This window comes from Papio anubis, chromosome 12, assembly GCF_008728515.1.
Source record: "Papio anubis isolate 15944 chromosome 12, Panubis1.0, whole genome shotgun sequence".
NCBI lineage: Eukaryota > Metazoa > Chordata > Mammalia > Primates > Cercopithecidae > Papio > Papio anubis.
Window position 1 is genome coordinate 45685693 of NC_044987.1, and position 23687 is coordinate 45709379.

Genomic DNA, 23687 nt, shown 5'->3' on the forward strand with positions numbered 1-23687 from the left:
AATGTCCAATGCTCCAGATTACTTGCCTCCTTTCCTACTTACTCAGTGAAGCTATCTCAATTCTATTTTCTTTAAAAGTCTAAGTGACAAGAATGATCCTCCTAGAACAATGGTTCTCAACTTTGGTTGCACATTACAGGCACTTACAATATTGTTAAAAAGTTCTGATGCCCAGGTAACACTCAGACAAATTAAGTCAGAAGCTCAACCAATGGGACACCCAGGTCTCAGGATTTTATATATGTGTGTGTGTGTGTGTGTGTCTGTGTGTGCGTGTGTGTATTCTTGGTGATTCTAGTGTGTAGCCAACTTTGAGAACCACTGTCCTAAAAAATTGTAAAGGACAGATAATCCAAATGATGCTGTATTCTATCACTGTTTTTCTGCTATATAATCAAGAAATAATTTAAAAACTGCATGTCATAAGTAAGGAATGATTTTGAGAGTGGTGCACTTCCCTTGCGTGCCAATTGTTTGCCTTTGGGGTCAGTTTTCTTATAAAAATGAATATCCTCCTTTTTTTTTAACAGAATCCTCTAAAACTTCTAAACCACAAAATTCTCTGAAATTTCTTTACTAGTGTTGGTCATATTTCAGACCTTTTTCACTTTTCACACACTCCCACATCCATTCAAACACTCTATATGGCTCTAAAATAAGTCTTAAATGTGTCCACACCTTTATCTCATCCAAAACCCACGTAGCAACCAAAGAAATGTTTAAAACAGACACACACACACACATGCACACGCACACACACACACACACACACCTGATCCTGTCATTGCTCTACATAGATCCTCAGAATAACTTCCTACTGATCTAGGACTTTCTAAACTCCAAGATCCCCTTCCTGCCTACCTCCCAGCCTCATCATCTTAGGCCACTTGTTGCACTATCCTACAGTGGCTTCCTTTCATGCCTCTCTTCCTTACAGTTAACATAGTTTAACTGTAAGTTTGCCAAGCCCATGAAATTCCCAGCTCCATCAAACCAACACATTTATTTGCTAATTCCTATTGTAGGAGGTCTTTGCTGCTTCCAGAGACTGCTTAGAACCCATATTATAACTCTTCATAAACCTTATCACAGTTACAATTGTTTAAAAGGCCATTGATATTTTTATGAGGGCAGGAAACATTCTTCATTATTTCTTCTCAGAACCTAGAATAGTTCCTATCACAGACCATGTATGTGTTCAGTATTATCATCATTAAAATTTTCTGAATGAATACATAAAATAATGAGTAGCATGAGATTCTGAAATTAGAAAAGTAGATGGGGAACAAACTGAAATGATCATAAACAGCTGCTTGTAACTTAGGGATATGTGACTCAAGTCAACATCTCTTCCTCCTTTACAATATGTGTTTGTGTCTCTGCAGGTTGTGATTTGATTCCAGTACAGTATCTTCGATGGGGTGACCCTGAACCCATTGCAGCTGTGGTGTTTGCCTGCCTTGGCCTCCTAGCCACCCTGTTTGTTACTGTAGTCTTCATCATTTACCGGGATACACCAGTAGTCAAGTCCTCAAGCAGGGAACTCTGTTACATTATCCTTGCTGGCATCTGCCTGGGCTACTTATGTACCTTCTGCCTCATTGCAAAGCCCAAACAGATTTACTGCTACCTTCAGAGAATTGGCATTGGTCTGTCCCCAGCCATGAGCTACTCAGCCCTTGTAACAAAGACCAACCGTATTGCAAGGATCCTGGCTGGCAGCAAGAAGAAGATCTGTACCAAAAAGCCCAGATTCATGAGTGCCTGTGCCCAGCTAGTGATTGCTTTCATTCTCATATGCATCCAGTTGGGCATCATTGTTGCCCTCTTTATAATGGAGCCTCCTGACATAATGCATGACTACCCAAGCATTCGAGAAGTCTACCTGATCTGTAACACCACCAACTTAGGAGTTGTCACTCCACTTGGATACAATGGATTGTTGATTTTGAGCTGCACCTTCTATGCATTCAAGACCAGAAATGTTCCAGCTAACTTCAACGAGGCCAAGTATATCGCCTTCACAATGTACACGACCTGCATTATATGGCTAGCTTTTGTACCAATCTACTTTGGCAGCAACTACAAAATCATCACCATGTGTTTCTCGGTCAGCCTCAGTGCCACAGTGGCCCTAGGCTGCATGTTTGTGCCGAAAGTGTACATCATCCTGGCCAAACCAGAGAGAAATGTGCGCAGCGCCTTCACCACATCTACTGTGGTGCGCATGCATGTAGGGGATGGCAAGTCATCCTCCGCAGCCAGCAGATCCAGCAGCCTAGTCAACCTGTGGAAGAGAAGGGGCTCCTCTGGGGAAACCTTAAGGTAAAAGTTGTGGGGGCTTAGAGGGGCGCTGGCCCCTGCAGCTGAAGCAGAGGCATGTGTTTCCTGGGTCTTTTAAATGGGAGAAATCTGAGTAAATGAAACCATGGGAGGCAGGGTGCCTTAGGGCATGGACCTTCTCATAAAACGGTATTTATGGGGTTAATGGGATGTGGGTCAAGTTACTTAGGCCAAGTCTAGAAACAGGGAGTCGAAATCTCTAATAAAGCAGAGTTACAGCATATGGGTTGAGAGGTGAGACAGAGCAGAGTTAGGTCACAAAGCCAAGGCAAGGGCCCTTGAGTTCTGAGGGGACAGAGTTACATTGTGGGTTAAATTCTAGCTCACCAGAACAGAGTCAAAATATATTACTAACAAAGATTATACTGAGAGCAGAATGCCAAGAACTCTACATATCGGACTGCACTTGCACGAGCCTAAACCTATTCAAGCCAGAAGAGTGCTTAAATGCCCATCCAATAGAGGCACAAGAATGTAAGATTTATATTTTAGTTCTTAATGGGCAAGATGAAATCTTTGGGAGATGTCTAAGCAGCTGAAAAGGACAAAACAACTAAATGACTTTGCATATTAAAACAACCAGTTTCCCAGTTCTTTTTTGTGTGTAGTCTCATCTCACTCCAAGTTCAATATCACAGGCAGTAGTTATTCGACCATTTCAATCTGAAAAGAATCTAGAGCCAAAAGCCAATGATTTCCCCCCATGTTAGGAACTTCCGTATGTGATAAATGATCCCAAAGCACTTCAAAAGACAAGGTCATGTTATCAGTGGCTTGGGAAAAATGTTGAAGTACCAAAAAGGCAACACCGATTGTTGATAATTGGGACTAAGGATCACCTCTATTTAAGAAGTACACATCAAAAGAGCTGGTCAAGACATCAGTCCTGCTAACTCTTCTGAAATTTAACAGTATTTCTAAAACCTAGATAAATAAATGGAAGATACATAGCTTTCAAATGGAAGCTACATATCTAAATAACATTGCTTGAACTATTCTCCTATACCATCACTTAGCCTGCATAAAGTCCTACTTTTCTGTCAGCCCTAAATCTTCAAAGCATGACTTATTATGATGGTAAAGATACTGTCTGCTGAGGTTTGAAAATAATTCAGAGGAGAGTTGAATTTTATCCACAAGGTCCAATTCGTTTACATTATTAACTTGTACCCTTACCTCTTTCAACTCTTTTCTACTTGCTTTACACTTCTCATCTCTTTCTACGTACATTGTACAAGACATTCAATTAAACTGTAGTTCGTGTCTTCTTCTTCAATAAATCCTGGCTATGTCACAGTCTGTACACAGCAGGCCTTTCATATATCTAACCTGCTGGCCTATTTTCCAGCTGCCTTCCTGACTCCTCTACAAACCATTCTTTTTCTGAAATTTCTGCAAGATCAGCCTTTCCATTTGGCTAAGAAAATTTATTTTTCAAACTTTTGTTTTATCAGCTTTTCTTCAAGTCCAATCTGTAAACAGAATCTCCCAGGAAAGACGAGTATATAAAACAAGCATATTGATGGAGGCAGGGAATTGTGAGTCTATGTCTGAGCACCTAAAAAACTCACTAGAGAAAGCTCCTTAGGGAGACAGCATGGGAGTGGTGGCAGAGAACACTGGCCTCGCCAGATTGTTTTGGGTTTGAACACCACCACTGCTACTTCATCTCTCTGTACGTTATTTTTACCATCTGACAAACTGGATTGTAAAAAGTGAAGGAGATGATATGTATAAAGGCTGGCACATAGTAGGCACTTTATTGAAGGTAGCACAGTATAGTGCTAGAGAGCACTGGGATTAAATACCAGCAGCATGACTTACCAGGTGCAGAACCTTAGGCCAATTCACTTAACCTCTCTATGTCTTGATTTTTTCCTCTGAAAAATGGAGATAAAGAAATGCATACTTCATGGACTGGTTGTGAGAAATGAATGAGTTAACATGTGTATAGTGTCTGCCACACAGTAAGCACTTCTTTAGTATTTGATTAACTAAGTTAACCACTGTCAGTCTTCTTTTACTCATGAAAGTTACTGTACCAAATACACAATCTAGATGATCTTAATAACAAAGAGAGCATTATAAACGGCAGCACAAACCTATGGAGACATTGATTATACAGTCTGAGTTTTCCAGGGCATCTTGATCTTTACGTTGTCCAGCTCCTTGCCATTCTGTATAGCACATCCTATATTTCAATTTAAGCACAGCAAGCTCCTTAGGGGTGGAGGTCTTCTTTACCTTGCTCATCACTGTGCCTCCAATACCTACCTCTACCTTGAAGGGTGCTTGGCACATAGAAGTGCTCAGTAATGATTTTTGATATGTTTGTTGAATGAATTTGGGATGGTAGCAATGTGGTAGGTACTTTTTTGCTTGTCTTCAAATGTGCACACTCTTACTGCCTAGTTGTCCTATTAACTTTTATAAGATTAAGACAACAGTGCCCTACATTAGATATCTCTCTCACTCCTGTGGTCATCAGTCTCTGCTCTAGAATTGGATCACTGATCCCATGCTTTGCTATAGTTATAATGTTTCTCTAGTAATGTTCAATAAATATTTTAAACTATTTTGTTTCTAATTTAATAAACAAAGGGACAAACAAAAGCAACAAATTTTACTGATAGTGCCAACCACTAGAAAGCGGAAATTCTAAAGATTTTTGTTGCAATGTTTTAACTTGTTTTTCCTACAGGGCCATGTAGTTTTTACAGTTTTGCAATCTGTGCATTTGGATGTTAGAATCTGACAAGAGGGTAAAGAGAGACCTTTGGCAAGTGTTTGGTCTTCTTTCTGCAATCTTGGCAAATCTTGATCTGTCTATGTGATTATAGCTAAGACAGGCTATAGTCTGATTATATGGAGACTCCTTTTTTTGCCATCAACCCGAATATTCAAGCTAGAACCTGCTTTTGATATGGATAAGAAAAAGGCGCAGGGAAAGCTATAATTCTTTTGTATCACATGCATCTGATATCTGCTCTCCTTTTTAACCCACAGTCATTAGAAAGAGATGCAAACTAAAATTTTTTTCCTCTATAGCTTCCGTGAGCTCCAAAACTAAATATTTCTTCTCTGTGATACAAAATCAAGATGTTCAGCATATTTATTACATCGTAGGATATAGATATAGCCTTTTATGCAGGGATTCAGCTCCCATTTGATAATTAGTTTTATAAAAGCCAGTGTATAACACATGGTTTGCCACACTTCAACTTAACTAATGGGAAACAAACAAATTCAGGTGTTTCTAATATTTTTACATGTTCTTCCAAATCACTTCCATGAGTTGTGCTTCTCAGGTGTGAAAATTTTAATATGCCATTGAGCCCACCTCTTGGGATGTCAGGTGGGCTTAAATAGGTAAATTAAATCTCTGGATGTAGGTCTTTGGTGGAGAAGCATCTACCATACTGGGCCCAGCCCTGTTCTGCTGTACTCTGTCTGGTGTATGAAGAAACAGGCTACTATAATCTGAGACTGGGTATGCCCTCTATTTCTGGATGGGGTCTGTGTGTGTCACTTCCACATGGAATGGCAGATGGTAAGGGTTCTCTATCTTAAAAAGGATACTAATTGTGTACCTCAAAATGAAGAATATAATAATATCTATGGTTATGGTAACTTGGTCTCTGAAAGTTAGGACAGGCTCCTGGAAAGGTGTATGTACAGAGATGGAAAATGCAAAGACAGCATACTAGTTTAGAGTTCTGGCTTTGGAACCACACCTGGATTTCAATTCAGCTATGAATTTGAATAAGGTACTTTTGTCTGTTTTCTCAACTGTAAAATGGTAGATAATAGTTCCTATTTTGAGTAGTAAATGAGGTAATATGCATTAAGTGTTTAGTACCAGCATGTAGAAAGTATTCAATAAATGCTACCTCAACCTTTTAGAATTGTGTCTGCAAGTAGTAGAAAGCCTATTTTCAAACACTTATACTCTTTGGGGTTCATTTTACTCGTGTTATAAAAATTGTGGAGGGGGATTGCTTCAGGTTTTGGTTCAGTGATGCAAAGGCAAACACGTCTGCCATTCTCTAGGCCTTTTACTAATGATTGTAATATAGTTGTCATGGTTCCACACATTGTGTACTTTCATTAGGGAAAACAAAAGTCTTCTCAGAGTCCCATAAGAATTGCCCTTGTGTCACACTGGCCCAAACTATCTAATATAACAGAATATGGAAGTGGAAAGAGAAAAGGGGGTGTCAGGTGTTTGTTAGACAATCCAGTGCACAGTGCCTAAAATGTTAGCACCTAGTAGTAGTCACGGTGGTAGTTGTCATAGAAGGAAGAGCAGTGGAACAGAGAAGAGGGAAAAGAAGAGGAAGGAAGTAAGATGAAGTGGAGCATGAAGTAGGAGATTGGAAAAATGTTTCAAATCAGAGTAGTCCCTCGAAATGGTTCATTTATTACCTACCTACTATGTTCTGCCACCTTACAGAACTTTTCATATGTATAACTAGTCTAACATTTCTAATTGTCACAAAATACTGCAAGTTGAAGCAACAATCCTCCCATTTTTCAGATGAGGAATTTGAGGTCCTGCACGGTGAGAAGACTTGCCTACTGTCTCATGACTAATGAGTAATGCAGCAGTTTTTAAACTAAGGTCTTAGCTGATGATTACTAGAGCTGAGCATATATGAATTGTTTTCTTTGGAAAATTAGTGTATTCTTTGAAAAATTAAATAGCTCCATGAAAAAGAAATTATTTGGTCAAAAAGGTGACAAAATTCTATTCTCTTATTGGGGATAAACACTGAGAAGTCTTGCACTGTAGAAACCTATCATCCATTTGTTGACTTTTTCTAATCATTTTGCAAACGTATACACAAGACCATTTTTTTTCCAAGTAAACCTCCTAACATTCTGAAGAACTGATGCTCCAAAGAACTTACTTTGGAAAACATCATCATAGACCCAAAAGAAGACATGTTTATGGGGCCTGAAGAGTAGTTCATATCTTTAGTGAGAAGGGGGCTAGATGAAGCAAATTTCCACCTCTCATCATGGAGAAAGAATCACTTTGAGCTCTCTGAGCACCTAAGGAGATGACAGAGGTAATTCTAACAGATCCAGCAATTTTCTGTAAAGTTAAATTAGCTCAACCTAGAGCACAAATAGAAAAGTGCTCAGAGTCAGTCATTCAATTCACTGAAATAGCAAAGGGAGATTTTTATTTAAATGGAAATGAGTCACTACAGATTTTTTTATATGGAAACATGCTATTTATGCCATCAATGTATAGAGGTCCCTGTGATTAACATTTTGGTTCTAGACACTAATTTCCAGCACAACATGGTGCAGCATCAAATCATTGTCAAGCAGATAATGCCAGGCTTCCGTTTAAGGCTTTCGCTTCAGCTGCAAATTGACAAATGAACACAAGGCCAGTTCTGACCTAAATAAAGCATTGAATCTGATGAATCTAAAGTTCTAGCTCTGCAAGATTCAGAATTTCCAGGCACATGGAACTGGGGTTCTAAAATGCAACGGGCCTTTCATGGCCAAATTGATGACAGAGACCTATAGCTCGAAGTTACAAATTTTCTCAGAAGGCAAAACCCTCCCTTGGGATTCTAGTCAGGTGGCAGAATCATTAGTGTTGCCTCCACCTTTAACTGAAATTTAGAAACTGCCATTTGCCACTTCTGTTTTAATTAACTAATTAACTTTGCTTTAATTAGCAATGTCATGAGGGCCCACTTTGGCTGTCTGCTAAAGCAACTGCTGGTCTCCCCGCATTCACTGGCCAAATTACAATATGCCTAGAAAACTGGTTCATTTGTGTGAATTCCAATATACTTCAATTGTTTTCAGAGCTTTCATAATTTCCAATGGCTTTTATATCCTTCAGGCATTATTAGTCTGCATGAAGTGATGTTCATGCTATTTCTCTTTCCTTAGAGTCCTCCACCTTTTCCTTCTATCCCTCCAGATTCGACTCATCTTCCAAGGCTAGGACACCTCAATCAGACCCTATCAGATTTACCCAGCTCACAGATTTTCCCTCATCTGGACTCTTGGAGCATTTATTTTATATATCATACATTTCACACATATCCCTCACCCTTTATTCACTTGTTATTTATTCACAGACATTGACTGAGGACTGAGCAGTACCACCACTGTGCTAGGCCCTCAGGATATAGAGTTTGTTTTGTGTACATAAGTAACATTTTCACAACTATATAATGCTGTCTTCGGTGTATTTATATCTCCCTTGGTGCCTAGCACAGTGCTTGCCCAGCAGTGATTAATAAAGAACATATAGGAGGACAGGTGGATTAGAAATCTGTTGGGCAGCACCTCATGGTACTCACACTGCCTTCAGAGTGAACAAGATTACTCACTTTGTTGACTTGATGGCCAGATTTTATCTGAGAATGCTTTGTCCTAAAAATATAAGAAAAAAATGCTTTCTTTCTAAAATCAACTTTTTTTTTGTTTGTTTTAAATCAAGCTTCCATTGAATGCCTACTCAGCAGCATCAATAACTATTCCAGCTCCTAGTGATACAGAGATAGATAAAAAACAATCTTTGAGGAGCCCTCAGTCTCCCAAGGAAGACAGGATTAGAAACAGTAAGTTCAATAAAGCAATACAGTGCCATGATAGAGGCCTACAGAGAAACAGAGGGACCCAAAGGTAGAAGGAGTAAATTCTGTCAGAAATTAGAAATAATGTTTAAAAGATACTAATTCAAACAAGAGAAACTATCTAAGTGTTTTAAACCCTGTTTAGAAGACTTCAGAGCTTCTCCACTGAGTAGGACAGGAGAGAGCCAAATTTCTTTTGCATAATAGGAAAGGCCCTTGCTAATCTGACTCCTTCACGCTCACCTAGCCTTGCTTCTGGCCACCCCCTGCCTGACCTTCCACACTGATCCTTATACAATTTCCTTGCTCTAGGGCCTCTAGAGAGGCAGCCACTTTAGTATGAAATACACCTACCCCACCTCACCCCCAACTCTCACTTCGCCAACTCATACTCATCTTAGATATCAATTCTGCTGGAAAGCCTGTCCTGGCCCTCTGAGACTGCATTCAGTTCCCCACCTTATGATCCAAATGAGCCACGTGCTTCTCGCTAGAGCATTTATCATCCCATGTTAGAATTGTCTGTTTAATTGAAATACTTTTTTACACCATCATCTCTAGTCCCGCCACACACACACACACACACACACACACACTATACCATGAACTTATTAAAGAGAGAAGCTGTATCTTACTCATTTTCTGTATCATTTACACCCTGCACAGTGCCAATCACATACTCAATACTCAAAAAATATTTGTTAAATGAATGAATACATGGATAAATAACTAATGATGGCTCAGCTGCACTGACATTTGCCAGTGAACAAGAAAAGGCTGAAGCTAGGGAGTAATTATATTTATTGAGTACTTGCTAACTGCTAGGCACTGCTCTAAACCCCTTAAATGTAATGAATCTTTTTATATCCAAAACAATCTATGGGGTTGGCATTATTACCTCATTTATTGTACACATGAGGAAACTGAGGCAAACAGAAGCTAATTTACTTCCCTATTTAGACAGTAAGTAGAAGAGGAAGGATTAGAATAAAAGGAAGCTAGCTTCATAGCCCACTTAGGTAACTGTTAAGCTGTGTTCCCCATTCCAGTCCTTATGACAAACATGGTGGCTCTAACTGAGGAAAAACTGAGATTAATGAGTGAGGAGTAGAACTTCCTGCCAAGGAATTTCCTTGAAAACTGCTCCCTGATCTTTATTGCACTGCATACTTTTGATTCCATCATATCGTGAATGAACCATGAACCTAATATGATTGTGAATAGAATACACAAAAGTCTCTGAGATAAAAGTTAACCCTTAAGAACTGCCTGAAATTTGGTGGTGATTTTCATATATCTATATAGATTTTGTTTATGAGAATAAAATCTAACTGACTTATTATTTATAATTTTTTTACAGGAATTATGAAGATACACTACTTTTTTTGTATAATATTTTTAGTTACAAAGTTATTAGCTTTTTATAAACCACATTTTAAATCTGCTTCTGTTTACTAATTTTTCCCTCCAAGAAGTCCCACAAACTGATAAAAAATAGAGCTTTATAAATATACTTTGAGAATTATGCTGTTTTGTTGTTGTGTTTTTTGTTTATTGTTTGTTTTATGTTTTGAGACAAAGTCTCACTCTGTTGCCAGGCTGTAGTGCAGTGGCATGATCTCAGCTCACTGCAACCTCCACCTCCCGGTTTCAAGCAATTCTCCTGCCTCAGCCTCCCAAGCTTCTGGGACTACAGACACCCGCCACCACACCCAGCTAATTTTTGTATTTTTAGTAGAGACGAGGTTTCATCATGTTGTCCAGGATGGTCTCGATCTCCTGATCTCGTGATCTGCCCTCCAGTGGGTCAATGTTTCAAGTCATCTAACCCTTTCCCACTCCCTCCCCTTAGAACAAAATTACAGGAGTGCAGCCTGTGAAATCTCAATAGCAGAAATTGCAACCCTTTTCCAAATCCCACCTATCCCTTAGCACAATGGCATTCAACAGTTGCTTACTTTGGATAATAACAATGAATGAGGAACTGCAGAAACACTGACTGGAATGACAGCTCCCAAAAGCAGTGAGAACAGCAACCTGGGATTGGCCATGGTTCGAATGTGGGGCTGTATTTACAAACTCACCTGGCCATAAATCGCCAAGCACTGAATCACAAACACTGATATAATTACTTTTCTTTGGAGGGAGTGCCTAATCTGAAGTGAAATTTCATGAAATAGGCAAAGGATCCTTATGCTTCCCAGCTTGGTTTAGTCCAGAGTAATTCAACCAGTGTCTTTAGAATAATCATTATATACTGGGTACATTGCTGAGTTCTGGGAGAATAAAGATAAACAAGACACAAAATCCGCCCTTTGGAGAAGGTCACAGAGTAGTGGGGAAGATCGATTCATACACAAATCAATGTTTTAGAGTATGAAGTGATGAGGGAAAAAAATGCACAGAGAAATCAGAAGTCACTGAAGAGTGAACTGAGTCCAATTTGAAGGTTTCTGGAAAGGTGACACTTGAGTTGAATCTCAAAGGAGAATCTCATTAGGAGAAATACCTAATGTAGGTGATGGGTTGATGGGTGCAGCAAACCACCATGGCACGTGTATACCTATGTAATAAACCTGCACGTTCTGCACATGTACCCCAGAACTTAAAGTATTTAAAAAAAAAAAAAAGATGATTAAACCACATGAAAACCGTGGAATACACTGTACTGGGAAACAACAGGAGCAACAGCCCAGAAGTATGAAACAACATGGTGTGTGCAGGGAATCACAAGCATGTAAAATGTGTGTCAGCAGGTAACAGGAAATGAGGCTGACAGGGAAGAGGCAGAGGAGGATCCTCTATTGTTTCCTTATAAGCTTAGCCTCAAGGAACCATCAGCCAACCACCTTCCAGCTCTCCCAATTTCCTTTCAGTTCCCTCTTTCCCCTTCTTAACACCCACTTTAGACATCCAATTCCATAATACTTATGGCTACCTCCCCAGCACCAACCTGATGTTTCCACACACCATACACAATCAAAACTTCCCCTCCTCTCTGCTAGATAACAGATAAATTAATCTGTGCTATGATGATAAGAATAATGGCTTGCTTCATCCTTTATGCAGTAAACACTTACTGAGCAACTACTTTATGACAGATACTGTGTTAAGTACTTTTATCTGTTATCTCATTGGATCTTCACATAGTATTTTAAAATAGAAACTATCATCGCCTATCTATATATAAAGAAAAATTAGTAACGGAAGCACATAGAGGCCTAGCAGCCTTTAGTTAGTGAAGTGATAGGTGGTAGAACCAAAATTTAGGATTCAAAAGCAGGTCTATATGTCTTCAAAGCTCTTTCTCATTCCAACATTGCTTTACTGGTGGATTTATTTAATCAAGCATGTATCTCATTCTTGTTACTGTTGATAAATAAGGTCATGATGAATGTATTTCTGCCACACATTTTGACACAGATTTTTAGTCTCAGAGAAATAACCCTAAAGGCAACATTTTTTGTGTGTGTTTTTCTTTTTGGGTATATAGGCAAATCAGTCCAAGTGACCCTCATGGAACAAGGTAGCTGTCGGTGTCTCTCATGTCATAACTTGACAGAAGTAATGTAGTATAGGGAAGTGAGCCTTCTCAGCGAAGACATGCATTCTTATCCTGACTTTGACATTTACAAGTCAGGACCCTAGACTAAGCACTTAAGTCCTCAGAGCCTCTAGAAAATAAGGACAAAAATATTTATTTCACCCTGTATTGTGCTCAAAGGGCCACTGTGAACATAATACAGAAAGTATCCCACAGGGCCACACATGGTGGCTCACGCCTGTAATCCTAGCACTTTGGGAGGCTGAGGTGGGCAGATCACAAGGTCAGGAGTTTAAGACCAACCTGACCAACATGGTGAAACTCCGTCTCTACCAAAAATACAAAAATTAGCTGGGCATGGTGGTGGGCACCTGTAATCCCAGCTTCTTGGGAGGCTGAGTAAGGAGAATTGCTTAAACCCAGGAAGCAGAGATTGAAGTGAGCCAAGATTGCACCATTGCACTCCAGCCTAGGTGACAGAGCAAGACTCCATCTCAAAAAAAAAAAAAAAAAAGAATGTGTCCCACAGTTCAGATCCATGAAATGTGAGTTTTCTTTTCACTAATCTTGGGGTCACCTCATGACCCCACCTAATAGACAGTCCTGGTGACAATCTAAGAGTAGGTTACATGACTTTATTCTTTAGAAAGCTACTGACATGGAAATATTTGACTTCAGGAATCCTGCCTGAATTACTAGGAAATCATTGCTCTATCCTGGGGATCCATGGCGCTCCAAATTTTCATTACATCCCTCAGTGACAAGTTAATAAGTTTCTGCTTAACTGCTTTTCTAGAAGTCAAACTTTCCTCAGGGTTTAAAGGCGGTTTGTGAGTTTTAGTCATCTCTCTCATTCCTGTTGTGGTTTGGCAGTGCATTTACGGTTCTTCATGAAAAATATGATTTTTAACTTGGCCCAGAACATGTGGATCCATCTGTACTTAATTACGTAGAAACTAAATGATGAATCACTGCAATAAATTTTATGCATCACACAATATGAAGCTGTATTTGGTGAGGCATTTGTGTGCTCATGTTTTTCATGTATATTTAGTCAAAAAGTTTAAAAAAACAATTGAAGAAAATAGTCACAGCATCTCTCAGGTGCATAAGCTTTCTGCCTAGCCTTGCTCCGTGGCATCACGACAGCACATTCTGGACAAAAGAAGTTGCCAGAGTGCGTGACTCCCTCTCTGCTGAGTTAAAATGGCACAGCCAGAAATACAAACTAATAATGCTGTTTTCTTTCATTTATGTGACTCTTTAGTTTGAGAAAAAAGAGAAACCATCACTTGGTAAACAAACATAAATCTGTCATTGGCCATGCTCTTCCAAAACAAACAGTAACTGAAAAGCAAAAAGCATGGTGAATATAATGAGGCTCCTAGTGAAAAGAATAATTACAACCAGCATTTGTTAAGTCGCAGTCATGTGAGACACTTTTCCATGTGTTTTGCATACTACTATTTTATGGAGTAAGCCTTCCCAACCCAGAGTTTCTGATTCAGTTGGTCTGAGGTAGAGCCAGAGAGATTGCTTTGCTAAGGAGCTTCCAAGTAATGATGACATTCCTGGGTTAGGAATCACAATATAGATTCACTTTGAGAACCATGGACTTACATATTCTAAGCTCACAACAGTGATATGAGTCAGCTATTATTATTATTAACTCTGTTTTAAAAGTGAGAAACTTGAAGCTGAGAGAGGTTAAGTGATTTAAGATTACATAGCTGGTAAGGGACACAAATGGTCCTGAAATCCAAGGTTATCTGAGTGCAAACAGCATGTTCTTTCCACAGTACCATGATTGGTAAGCTTTCAAGAGGATATGTCAAGTGGGTAATTGTTCCCTCCTTCCTGTTTGCTCCATATTCAAACTTTTGTTTTGCAGATTCATTAAACTCTAGGACATTGCTGGCCTACCTGAGGGTAAGATAATAACACTGTTATTGTAAGAGGCTTGCTATTGGTTGGGTTATTAAGCATAATCTCCACTCTGCCCATCTGGCAAATTCCATAGCAGTCTCAGAGATTTATGCTAAAAGTGTTCATCCAGCTTCTCCACTTCTGGCTGAGGGGAACACCTTTTCACCTCACTAGAAGACAATGTCCAATCCAAAAGACTATTTGCCATTCCTCTACATTCAGGTCCAAACAAACAACTGCATCAGTGCCAGATGCAGGAACACAGTTAATTAACAGGGAATTAGAAAAGAATTTGGGATATAAGTTGGCTAGTATCTCAGCATAACCATTTAGAATTGCTATAAAAACAAAAGCTAAATTAAACAAAAAAATCTTATTACATCTTCAATAGCATGAATAAAACAAGGGACATAATAGGATAGAATAACATCAACCTGGAAGTCCTTTTTAGTAGCCAGATGATGGCCCCCAAACATGGTCACATGATATTCCCTGGAACCTGTGAATATGTTATCTTACATAGCAAAAGGGACTTTCAGGTGCAATTATGTTAAGGAAAGATGATCCTGGCTTATCCAGTGGGCCCAATGTGATCACAAAGGTATTACAAGAGGGAAGCCAGGTGCCAGAGTCAGAGAGACATTTGGAAGTGCTACTCTGCTAGTTTTGAATGTGGAGGAAGGGTATAGAAGCCAAGGAATGCAAGCAGCCTCTAGAAGCTGAAAAATACAAGGAAATGAATTGTCCCCTACAGCCTCCAGAAAGGAATGTAGCCCTACTGACACCATGATTTTAACTCAGTGAAAGCCATTTCAGCCTTATGATCTCCAGAACTGTAAGATAATAATTTCTTTTGCCTTAAAGCCACTAAATTTGTGGTGAACTTTTAAAGCAGCAATAGAAAAGTAATACACCCTTCATAAGATCTGGAACCTAGATGAATGATCCTTTCCTAACCATAACACTCCTTAAAAGGTAAACTATCTTGAATTATGCAAAGGGAGAGGAGATTTTGGTCTTTCCTACCCAAAACTCCTGTGAGGTTTCATGACATCTTACAAGGTTTTACTGTGGTCATACGTATCACACAGAAAGTCACTGTATTTTTCCCCCAACACACATCTTCTACCAGAGATCATCTGCCATGGTAATACAAGGGGTAAAAATGAGAGCAAGCCCTACCAATTCCCCCTACTTATATTCCTCAGGGATAAACAAGCTGCTGCTGTGCTATGCCATCCATCTTAACTTTCCCCTGTGCTGTTGCCTGTTCAATTTACTCTGGATCCCTCTGGAGTCTTGATTAGAAGACGAAGAGAGCAGGACCACACTTGGCCCATTAGTGAGAGTCAGGCTAACCAGACAATGTGCTTTGACTCAGGCGGACACATTATGACAATGCAGAAAAGGCACAGAAGGAACATCAGAGGCAAATGAGAGGGAACAGGAGCTCTGAGTGAACTGTGGGCACATCTCTCGGAACTATCCAGCCACTGGATACAGCTGAGTGTGCAGCTTATTGCTGGAGAATGGACCAGAACGAAAGTAGACTTTTCTCCTCCATGCACAGAGCTAGGACCTGCCGGCATAGCAAAATGAGAACCAAATGTTCTAGCCCAAATGGACTAGCAAGCACTTTTCCCTTTCATTGATTAACTAATGAAAACACAAGAAAAATTGATTTCATCATTCACTCACAACAGAAGTCCAACTTCAGAACTTGTTTTAATCTAAAGAATGTTTAAAACGTCTGATGGTACTTGAGGAAAACTGAGCAAATTGACTTTAGTGAAAAACAAAACAAAAAAAGACACGTTAGCAGAATGCTAATGTGCTGAACTGGAGCTAAGCAGATGCAGACTTCTGATGTCTTGGCTGTCTTTTTCACCTTCAAACTCCAAATCCCTACATCAAAGCACATGTTATCTAATTTCCCCTTGGAAATTTTTAGAGGCTTTTGTTTAATTGCATTCACTGTACAGACACTGCTTTGTGACTGTATCTCCAGGGAGAATAGTGCCAGACAGACTATGAGTTGTGGGCTGAAAGGAGCAGACAGTCTTAAAACTCCAGGGCATTTCTGACCATCCTCAGTAATGCTAGAGAAGAATCAGACCTTGTGTGTCAACAGTGTATGGACTCTTTTTCCTCCTCCTTTTCTTCCCCCCTCAACCCCTAACCTGGCCCGCAGCAGTCAGCCAGCCAGGTCCCTTTCCTGGCCATTAAGTGGCAGGCAAAGTTCTTTGGTCAATTCCAGTGAGAGCCTTTCTGCCCAAGATGCACTCAGCTTGTGAAGCAATAATCAAAGACTACCACTGTGGGTTTGCACAGAGAGCTCAATGTAAGCAGCAGAGACAAACTTTTGCAGAAGCAATGGTAACAGTAGAGGTGCTGATTCCCAGATGGACCAACTGAAGAAGATTCCTAATACAAATTTCTAAATTTCATCTCTTGGTTTGCTGATTATCATTGATATCACATTTCCATACCCATAAAAATGATATAACAGTCCAGCCATGATGGCTTATGCTTGTAATCCTAGCATGTTGGGAGGCCAATATGAAATAATCACTTGAGGCCAGGATCAAGACCGGCCTGGATGACATAGCAAGACCCCATCGCTACAAAAAAATTAAACAAAATAACTTGATGTGGCGACAGACAGCTATCATACCAGTTACTCAGGAGGCTGAGGTGGGAGAATCACTTGAGCCCAGGAGTTTGAGGCAACAGTGAGCTATGGTCATGCCACTGCACTTCAGCCTGGGCAACAAAGATCCTGACTCAAAAAAAAAAAAAAAAGTGACATTTAAAAGTTGGAAAAAATCAATTGTTTCCTAGAATGTTGATGCTAGATTTTAAAAACATATACCTCACATACCATAGGAGGAGCCTTGCCTAAATATCCTCCTACCACTCACTTTTGACAGTGAAAATGCCTTTACAATTCAATGAGTTCTGCTTCCAGTGTTTATTCTTCAGAGTCAAACTACCATGATCTTCCATTGATTGGTGATGTACCATGTGCCCATGTGTACTATCTGTTTAATCTAATTCACTTCTTACAATAACCCTGTAAGAAAAGTTTATTAGACCCCTATACTGATGTGGACACTGAAGTGTGGAGAGGGAAAGAAACCTACCCAAGGCAGTGAGTGGCTAAACTAAGGTTTGAATTCAACTGTTGAGGTTAAGAACTTTAGCTCTAAAATCTACTAAAATGTATCAATTTATCTAAAGCTTGACCTTCTGAATAAGAATTGAATCTGCCTTGCCATGTGCTTACTCGCCCCATTTCTGGAGGGGAAAAAGGAATTGTGGAGAGGCATGTAGCCTTTTACTAGCAGGGAAAATTAATACGTCAGAGTCTGCAACATTTTACACCTAAGTAAGTGCTCAATGCAAGTATGAAGAGATTGAGGTCTGCTGGTGGGAGGTAGATGAAAAAAGAGACCGAGAATGAAGTCAGGCTGTTTTTGCAACTACTACAGGATTTAAAGTCAAGTTCTTGGACACTCCAGCTAAAGTCTAAATAGGCAGAACCCACAGAAGGGAAAGTGGAATGTAGGATGTGGAAAGGGGATAATAGGGGCTAAAGATGACTAACTTTCAATGAGCATTTATGATGTAGCAGGTACTACTGTCAGTACCACATGGACATTCATTGAACCATTAAAACAACCCCATGAGACAGGTAACATTACTATTCCCATTTTATAAATAAGGAATTTGAGACATGTGAAATTGAGACTGACAGTAGCAGGTACTACTGTCAGTACCACATAGATATTCACTGAACCATTAAAACAACCCCATGAGACAGGTAACATTAGTATCCCCATTTTATAAATAAGGAAATTGAGACATGTGAGGTTAAATAAATTGCCCAAGGACAAATATCTGGAAAAGAGTGAACTTTAAATTCAAATATAAGCAGTTTGTCTCTACAGTCCATTAGCTTAGCTACCAGAAATTATAAACACTAAGATTGTATTTGAAAGATTGGTAAATAATTTGTAGGAATCAATGAAAGGTCAGTATTGAGAAAGACATTTGGGAAATTATCATCATTACAACTTGATTTCAGTTAGGAATCTTCCTATTTAACCCTCTTGATAAACTGAATAAATGACTGTCCATTTCCCTGTTTTCTTTTGTTATTTCCCCACTCTTTTATCAGCTTCTCTTTCTGGAAGACTTAAAGCCACTGTCTGAAGTACTCCTCTGTATTATAATCCAGTCAATGTCTAAAGACAATTTGGTTTGGTCATGAAAGCAAATGTACACAAGAAGCACATTTAAGTTTCTTAGCTGAAATATCTGCATAATGCAAGCAGGGCTGACTTGAACTAAATTGGTACAAAGAGTTGGATATGTGTGTCTTAAAGACAGATCCAGATGAAGTACATGGTTTCATTTGATCAGTTTTATTTTTATTTCCTTTCTTCAAATGAAGACTACTTCTAAAGTTGTTGTGGAACATATATTTTAGAAAGTAGTCAGGTACAGTTGAATTTCATCAGCTATTTCTCAAGTATCTACCTAGTAGAAATACTTAAGTCAATTTTTAGAATTAAGCATACTTGACAATCTGGATAATTTTAATGTTTAAATCAGGTCATCAGAAGAAAATATTATGATGACCAAGAAATTAAGTAATTATTTTATCATCACTTCTCCAGACCTTGATTGAAGTTTCTTCTTCTTCTTCTGTTTCCTCTCTGGATAAAAGCTGTAATTTCAACTAATTGCCCAAACCTATGTCATCCTTAACATTTTACTTGCTCTGACCCTTCACATCCAATCAGTCACTTCTCCTACTAATTTTACCTTATCTTTTGCATTTTTACTGATATCTTCATGGATCAGGTCTTCATAACCTATTGTCTGAACTGTTGACATAATGTTCTAAATCTCTCTTATTGATCTACCACCCTGTCCCAGCAGCTACCAGAGTAATCTTCCTAAAGTGAAAATGTAATCACACTATTCAATACTCAAATTGATTTCAAGGAGTGTACATGCCTTACAATATAAAAATCTAGAACTCTTTCAAATGGCTCACAAAGCCTTAATGACCTGACCCTTGATGACTTGGCCTTCCCAACCTTGGATCCATCCACCAGTCTGCTACATCAAGCCCCTAGAACCCCACCACCAGTGTGCCTCCAAGCAACTTCCAAACACATACTATAACACAGTGCCAAACTGCAAATAGTTCCCAATTACAACAATCCTTGGACATTTCTTTTGTTGTTGTTTGGTTTTTGAGGTTTTTTTTGTTTTTTGTTTTTTTTTTCCTTTGAGACAGGGTATGGCTCTGTCACCCAGGCTGGAGTGCAGTGGCATAAACAACATCCATCACCTGGGCTAACGTGATCCTCCCAAATAACTGGAACCACAGGTGCACGCCACCACACCTGGCTAATTTTTGTATTTTTTGTAGAGACCAAGCATTACCATGTTAACTTGGTTTTGAACCCGTGAGCTCAAGAAATCCACCCTCCTTGGTCTCCCAAATTGCTGGGGTTACAGGCATGAGCAACTGTGCCAGGCCCCCTTGGCCATTTCTTTGGTATTCTTGCTGCCTCTACTAATGCCTGAATTTATCTCCCTTTCTATTACCTAGAAAATGCCTTCTTACTCTCCAATTCCTAATCCGAATGTTTTACTTATTTTATCAACTGTATTTCCATTAGATTCTCTGGATCTCCTATAAAACTCATTAGGTTGTATTATACCATTGATTTGTATGTTTTTCCCCTGTGCTTGACTGTAAATTTCTTGTAGACATTGCTTTCTTTTTCTCCATCCTCAGCAACTAATTTGGTGCTTGTTTTTAGCAAGTTATCTGATAAATATGTGCTGGGTGACCAGCAAAGATTCACTTCTCTAGTCTCTGGTGAAGGCTTAGCTCCTCCCTTAATGTGAATCAACACTCAATAGTAGTTCATTTTCCAAGAGAATAAGTCAACTTTCCAAGTGGTCCACTAGTGCCTAGTAATATACTTTTAAAATATATTAATGTCTCTCACTGGAGATGTAGAAGGTAAATGCTAAGAAAAACTTATATCCGGCAGGTTGTAATGTTATGAATGATATATTTTAGTGTTTTATTTTGAGGGAAGAAATGCTTTGTAGTGATTAATTAAATGGTTTGGCTCTGTAATAATTGAAGTATATTTGTGGAGCTATTAAAGACTATGTCTGGGTAATTTTGATGAATTGCATCTAAAACACTCCCTTTGTATAATGAATTGATATTTTTGAGTGCTGTGATTACAGCAGATTTTTTTTAATTTGCATGTGATGTTAGTGGCCTCATTTGTTACTACTTAAATTTGATTGAAATGTTTTTGATTTATTGCTATAAATTTTCTGAATGGTGAGGTAAACTAAGCAGTTTTATTTCCAAAATTCTGCCTCAAGAAATGGTCCTTTTATTTACATTAGTCCTGCTTAGAAGTGGTCTTGATGCACCATATCTGGTGCATGCAAATCATATTTCCTTCAGAACATAACATTTTATATCAGAGAAAAGTATGCCTCAAGTATAATTCTGTGAGTTAACAGCTCTCTTCTCCCAAGCAGCATTCCTTTGGTAAAGATGAAAGAAATAAACAAGAGAAAGATAGGAATATCCTTTTCTCTAGCCCTTTGACTACAATAAGTTTTCTACCTTTTCTCAGTCATTTAGACACACTTTTTTGGTCTTATCTCCTATGTCCCAACTCCTTCCCCTTCCCACCCTCAGCAAGGCATTTTGTAGTTCTAATATTTCCATTAGTTGGTAGGCATAGGGATATATCTAGTGGCTGGTTAAAAAATAAAACATATTTATCAAATTCCTTCAAAGTACTGTGTGCTATTACATATTATATCTTATTTCATTGTACAATAGCCTTGCAAAATAAAAAGTATACTAATTTTTATACTTGTGAAAGTTGAGGCTCAGAGAGGTGAAATAATTTTTTAAACCTGTATGCTCAGCTTGTTATTGAGCTGATGTGAACCCATGACTGCCAGCCTACTCCTTGTGCTCTTCACACTATGCCTTATTATAGCCTCCATTATTCTTTAACTGAAAAATATTTGCCTGTTGGTCTGAAAAGAGGGAATCAGGTATAGAATTTCAACTCTCAAGTGATCTATTAAAGGAACTCATAGAGGAAATAGCCTTGAGTACTAGAATAATGGGAGTGTTTGAGTTGCTTATATAGGGAAGGCATTCCAGCAAGAGATAACAGCAGGCACAAAGATACGGTTTGGGGCTACTTGAGGCAGTCTCCCATCTCCTAACTGAGGGTATTCCCTAAGGTCAATCTGTGGTCCTCGAGTTCTGTCTACTTTTGTTCTCTTCTTTGGAGAACTCAACCATCCCATCATTACACTTTCAATTCTCAAGTATTAGTCTTCCTTGAGCTCTGGTTGTGAGTCTACAAATGATAACTAGATAGCTCCACTTTCATACCTAGGTTCACCTCAACCTCAACACATCCAAAACTCACTTTTTTATATCAAATAAATCTATTTGTAATAGTTTCTTTCTTCTCAGGTTTCTATTAAATGCAACAAATTTTTCTACTTCCCACTCTGAAAATGTAATCATGTTTAATGTTTCCTGTTCCTCAGTTTACCCATTTTTAATCAGAAGTTAGATAAAACTTTTTTAATGTATTGATTTTGTATCCTCATTTTAATTTCCACAATTGCCATACAATTGAATATCATATGTCTATACATTTGAATTAATAGAAGAATGAGAAACCAATACATTGACCAACTAATAAATATTCAATACCTCCCCATTTTTGTTGAAAAGTACACTACTGGCAATTCTTCATAGTATCTTCAGCTTGCTCTTCTTACCTTTTCAATTTAACCGTATGGTTCTCCTCAGCATTAATCTTCTGCATAAACCAAGCTGCCTCACCACTCAAATTGTTCTTGTACATTGCTGTTTCTACAGAATAAATTCATTGAATTTACATAAATTCATTTACATGAATTTCATTAGCATGAAACTTATCCCCACGCATCAAGCTTACACCACGTATAAAGTCTTTCTTCACTATCTAGTCTACAGAAGTTTAAACACATAGGGTCCATATTAAGACTTTACCATTCACTGAAATGGCTATGAACATATATATATATATATATATATATATATGTATGTATATACACATACACATATATATACACATATATACACACATATATAGACACATATATATAAATTTTCTTCCCTTTAGGAAGATGTGTGTTTTATATATATACACATGTATATGTACATATATACATATATATAAATATAGATATTTATATCACACATATATATGTGTGTGTATATATATAAAAAACACATCTTCCTAAAAGGAAGAAAACTCCATTTAGCCAAATTCCAAGCCAACTGCAACAAAAATTTTAATATATATACGTATTAAACATAAAGCAAAGCAAAAGTCATTGTAACAGAGGACAATTCTGGGGAACTTTAGCTATAATTTAATATCTTGACTTTATTCATTAGCACATTCAGTAACTATTCATTAAGAATATGCTGTGTGCCAGCAACTGTTCTATGCTTTGAGGGTAAAATGATGAACAACCTAAAATCTCTACCCTGAAAGAACTTCAACTATAGTCAGAGAGAATGCCAATAAAACATACACAAATACATAGTATTGATTGCCATACAGAAAAGAGAAGCAAGATGAGGTATTAAGTGAAATTGATTTGGGACTAATTTTAGATATGTTTAGATATAATGTCATGAACAGCCTTCTGAATAAGTTGAAGAGAAAGAAGAATGAAGCAAGAAAATAAGACACACAGAGTTCTGGGAGGTGGAGGTACATGTCCCAAGCAAAGAAAGCAACAACCAAAAAGATCTTAAGGCAGGAAACAGATTTTCATTTTAGGGGACTAGCGAAAACTCCATTGTGATTAAAGTAAAATGAGACAAGGAGAGAATGGCAAGAGAAAAATGTGGACTGGTATTTTGGGATCAGACTAGCTGAGGTATAGATTTTGTATATTGTCCTGAATGTGATAGGAAGCTTCAGAAGTTTTGAGAAGAGGAATTACATCGTAAGATTAATATGTTTAAGAAATCTTTCTGGTTTCGGTAGATAGAATAAAATTTAGAGTGACTAGAAGAGAAGAGGGAAATTAGATGTCCATTGCAACAGGATAGGTGAGAAATCACGATGGTTTCAACTAGAATGTATAATGATGAAACTTAATAATAGATTGAATGT

General features: G+C 38.4%; 1 protein-coding gene across 6 annotated transcripts in view; it reads left to right on the top strand.

Annotated features, from left to right (window-relative positions):
• The window catches only part of GRM5 (glutamate metabotropic receptor 5), a 573536-nt gene that overhangs the window by 506878 nt on the left and 42971 nt on the right, over window positions 1-23687 (top strand). For all 6 annotated transcript variants that reach the window (XM_017948834.3, XM_017948839.3, XM_017948836.2 and 3 more), the window contains one exon: window positions 1386-2325. In XM_017948834.3, the coding sequence (XP_017804323.1) occupies window positions 1386-2325 (940 nt within the window). The remainder of the gene's footprint in view (window positions 1-1385; window positions 2326-23687) is intronic.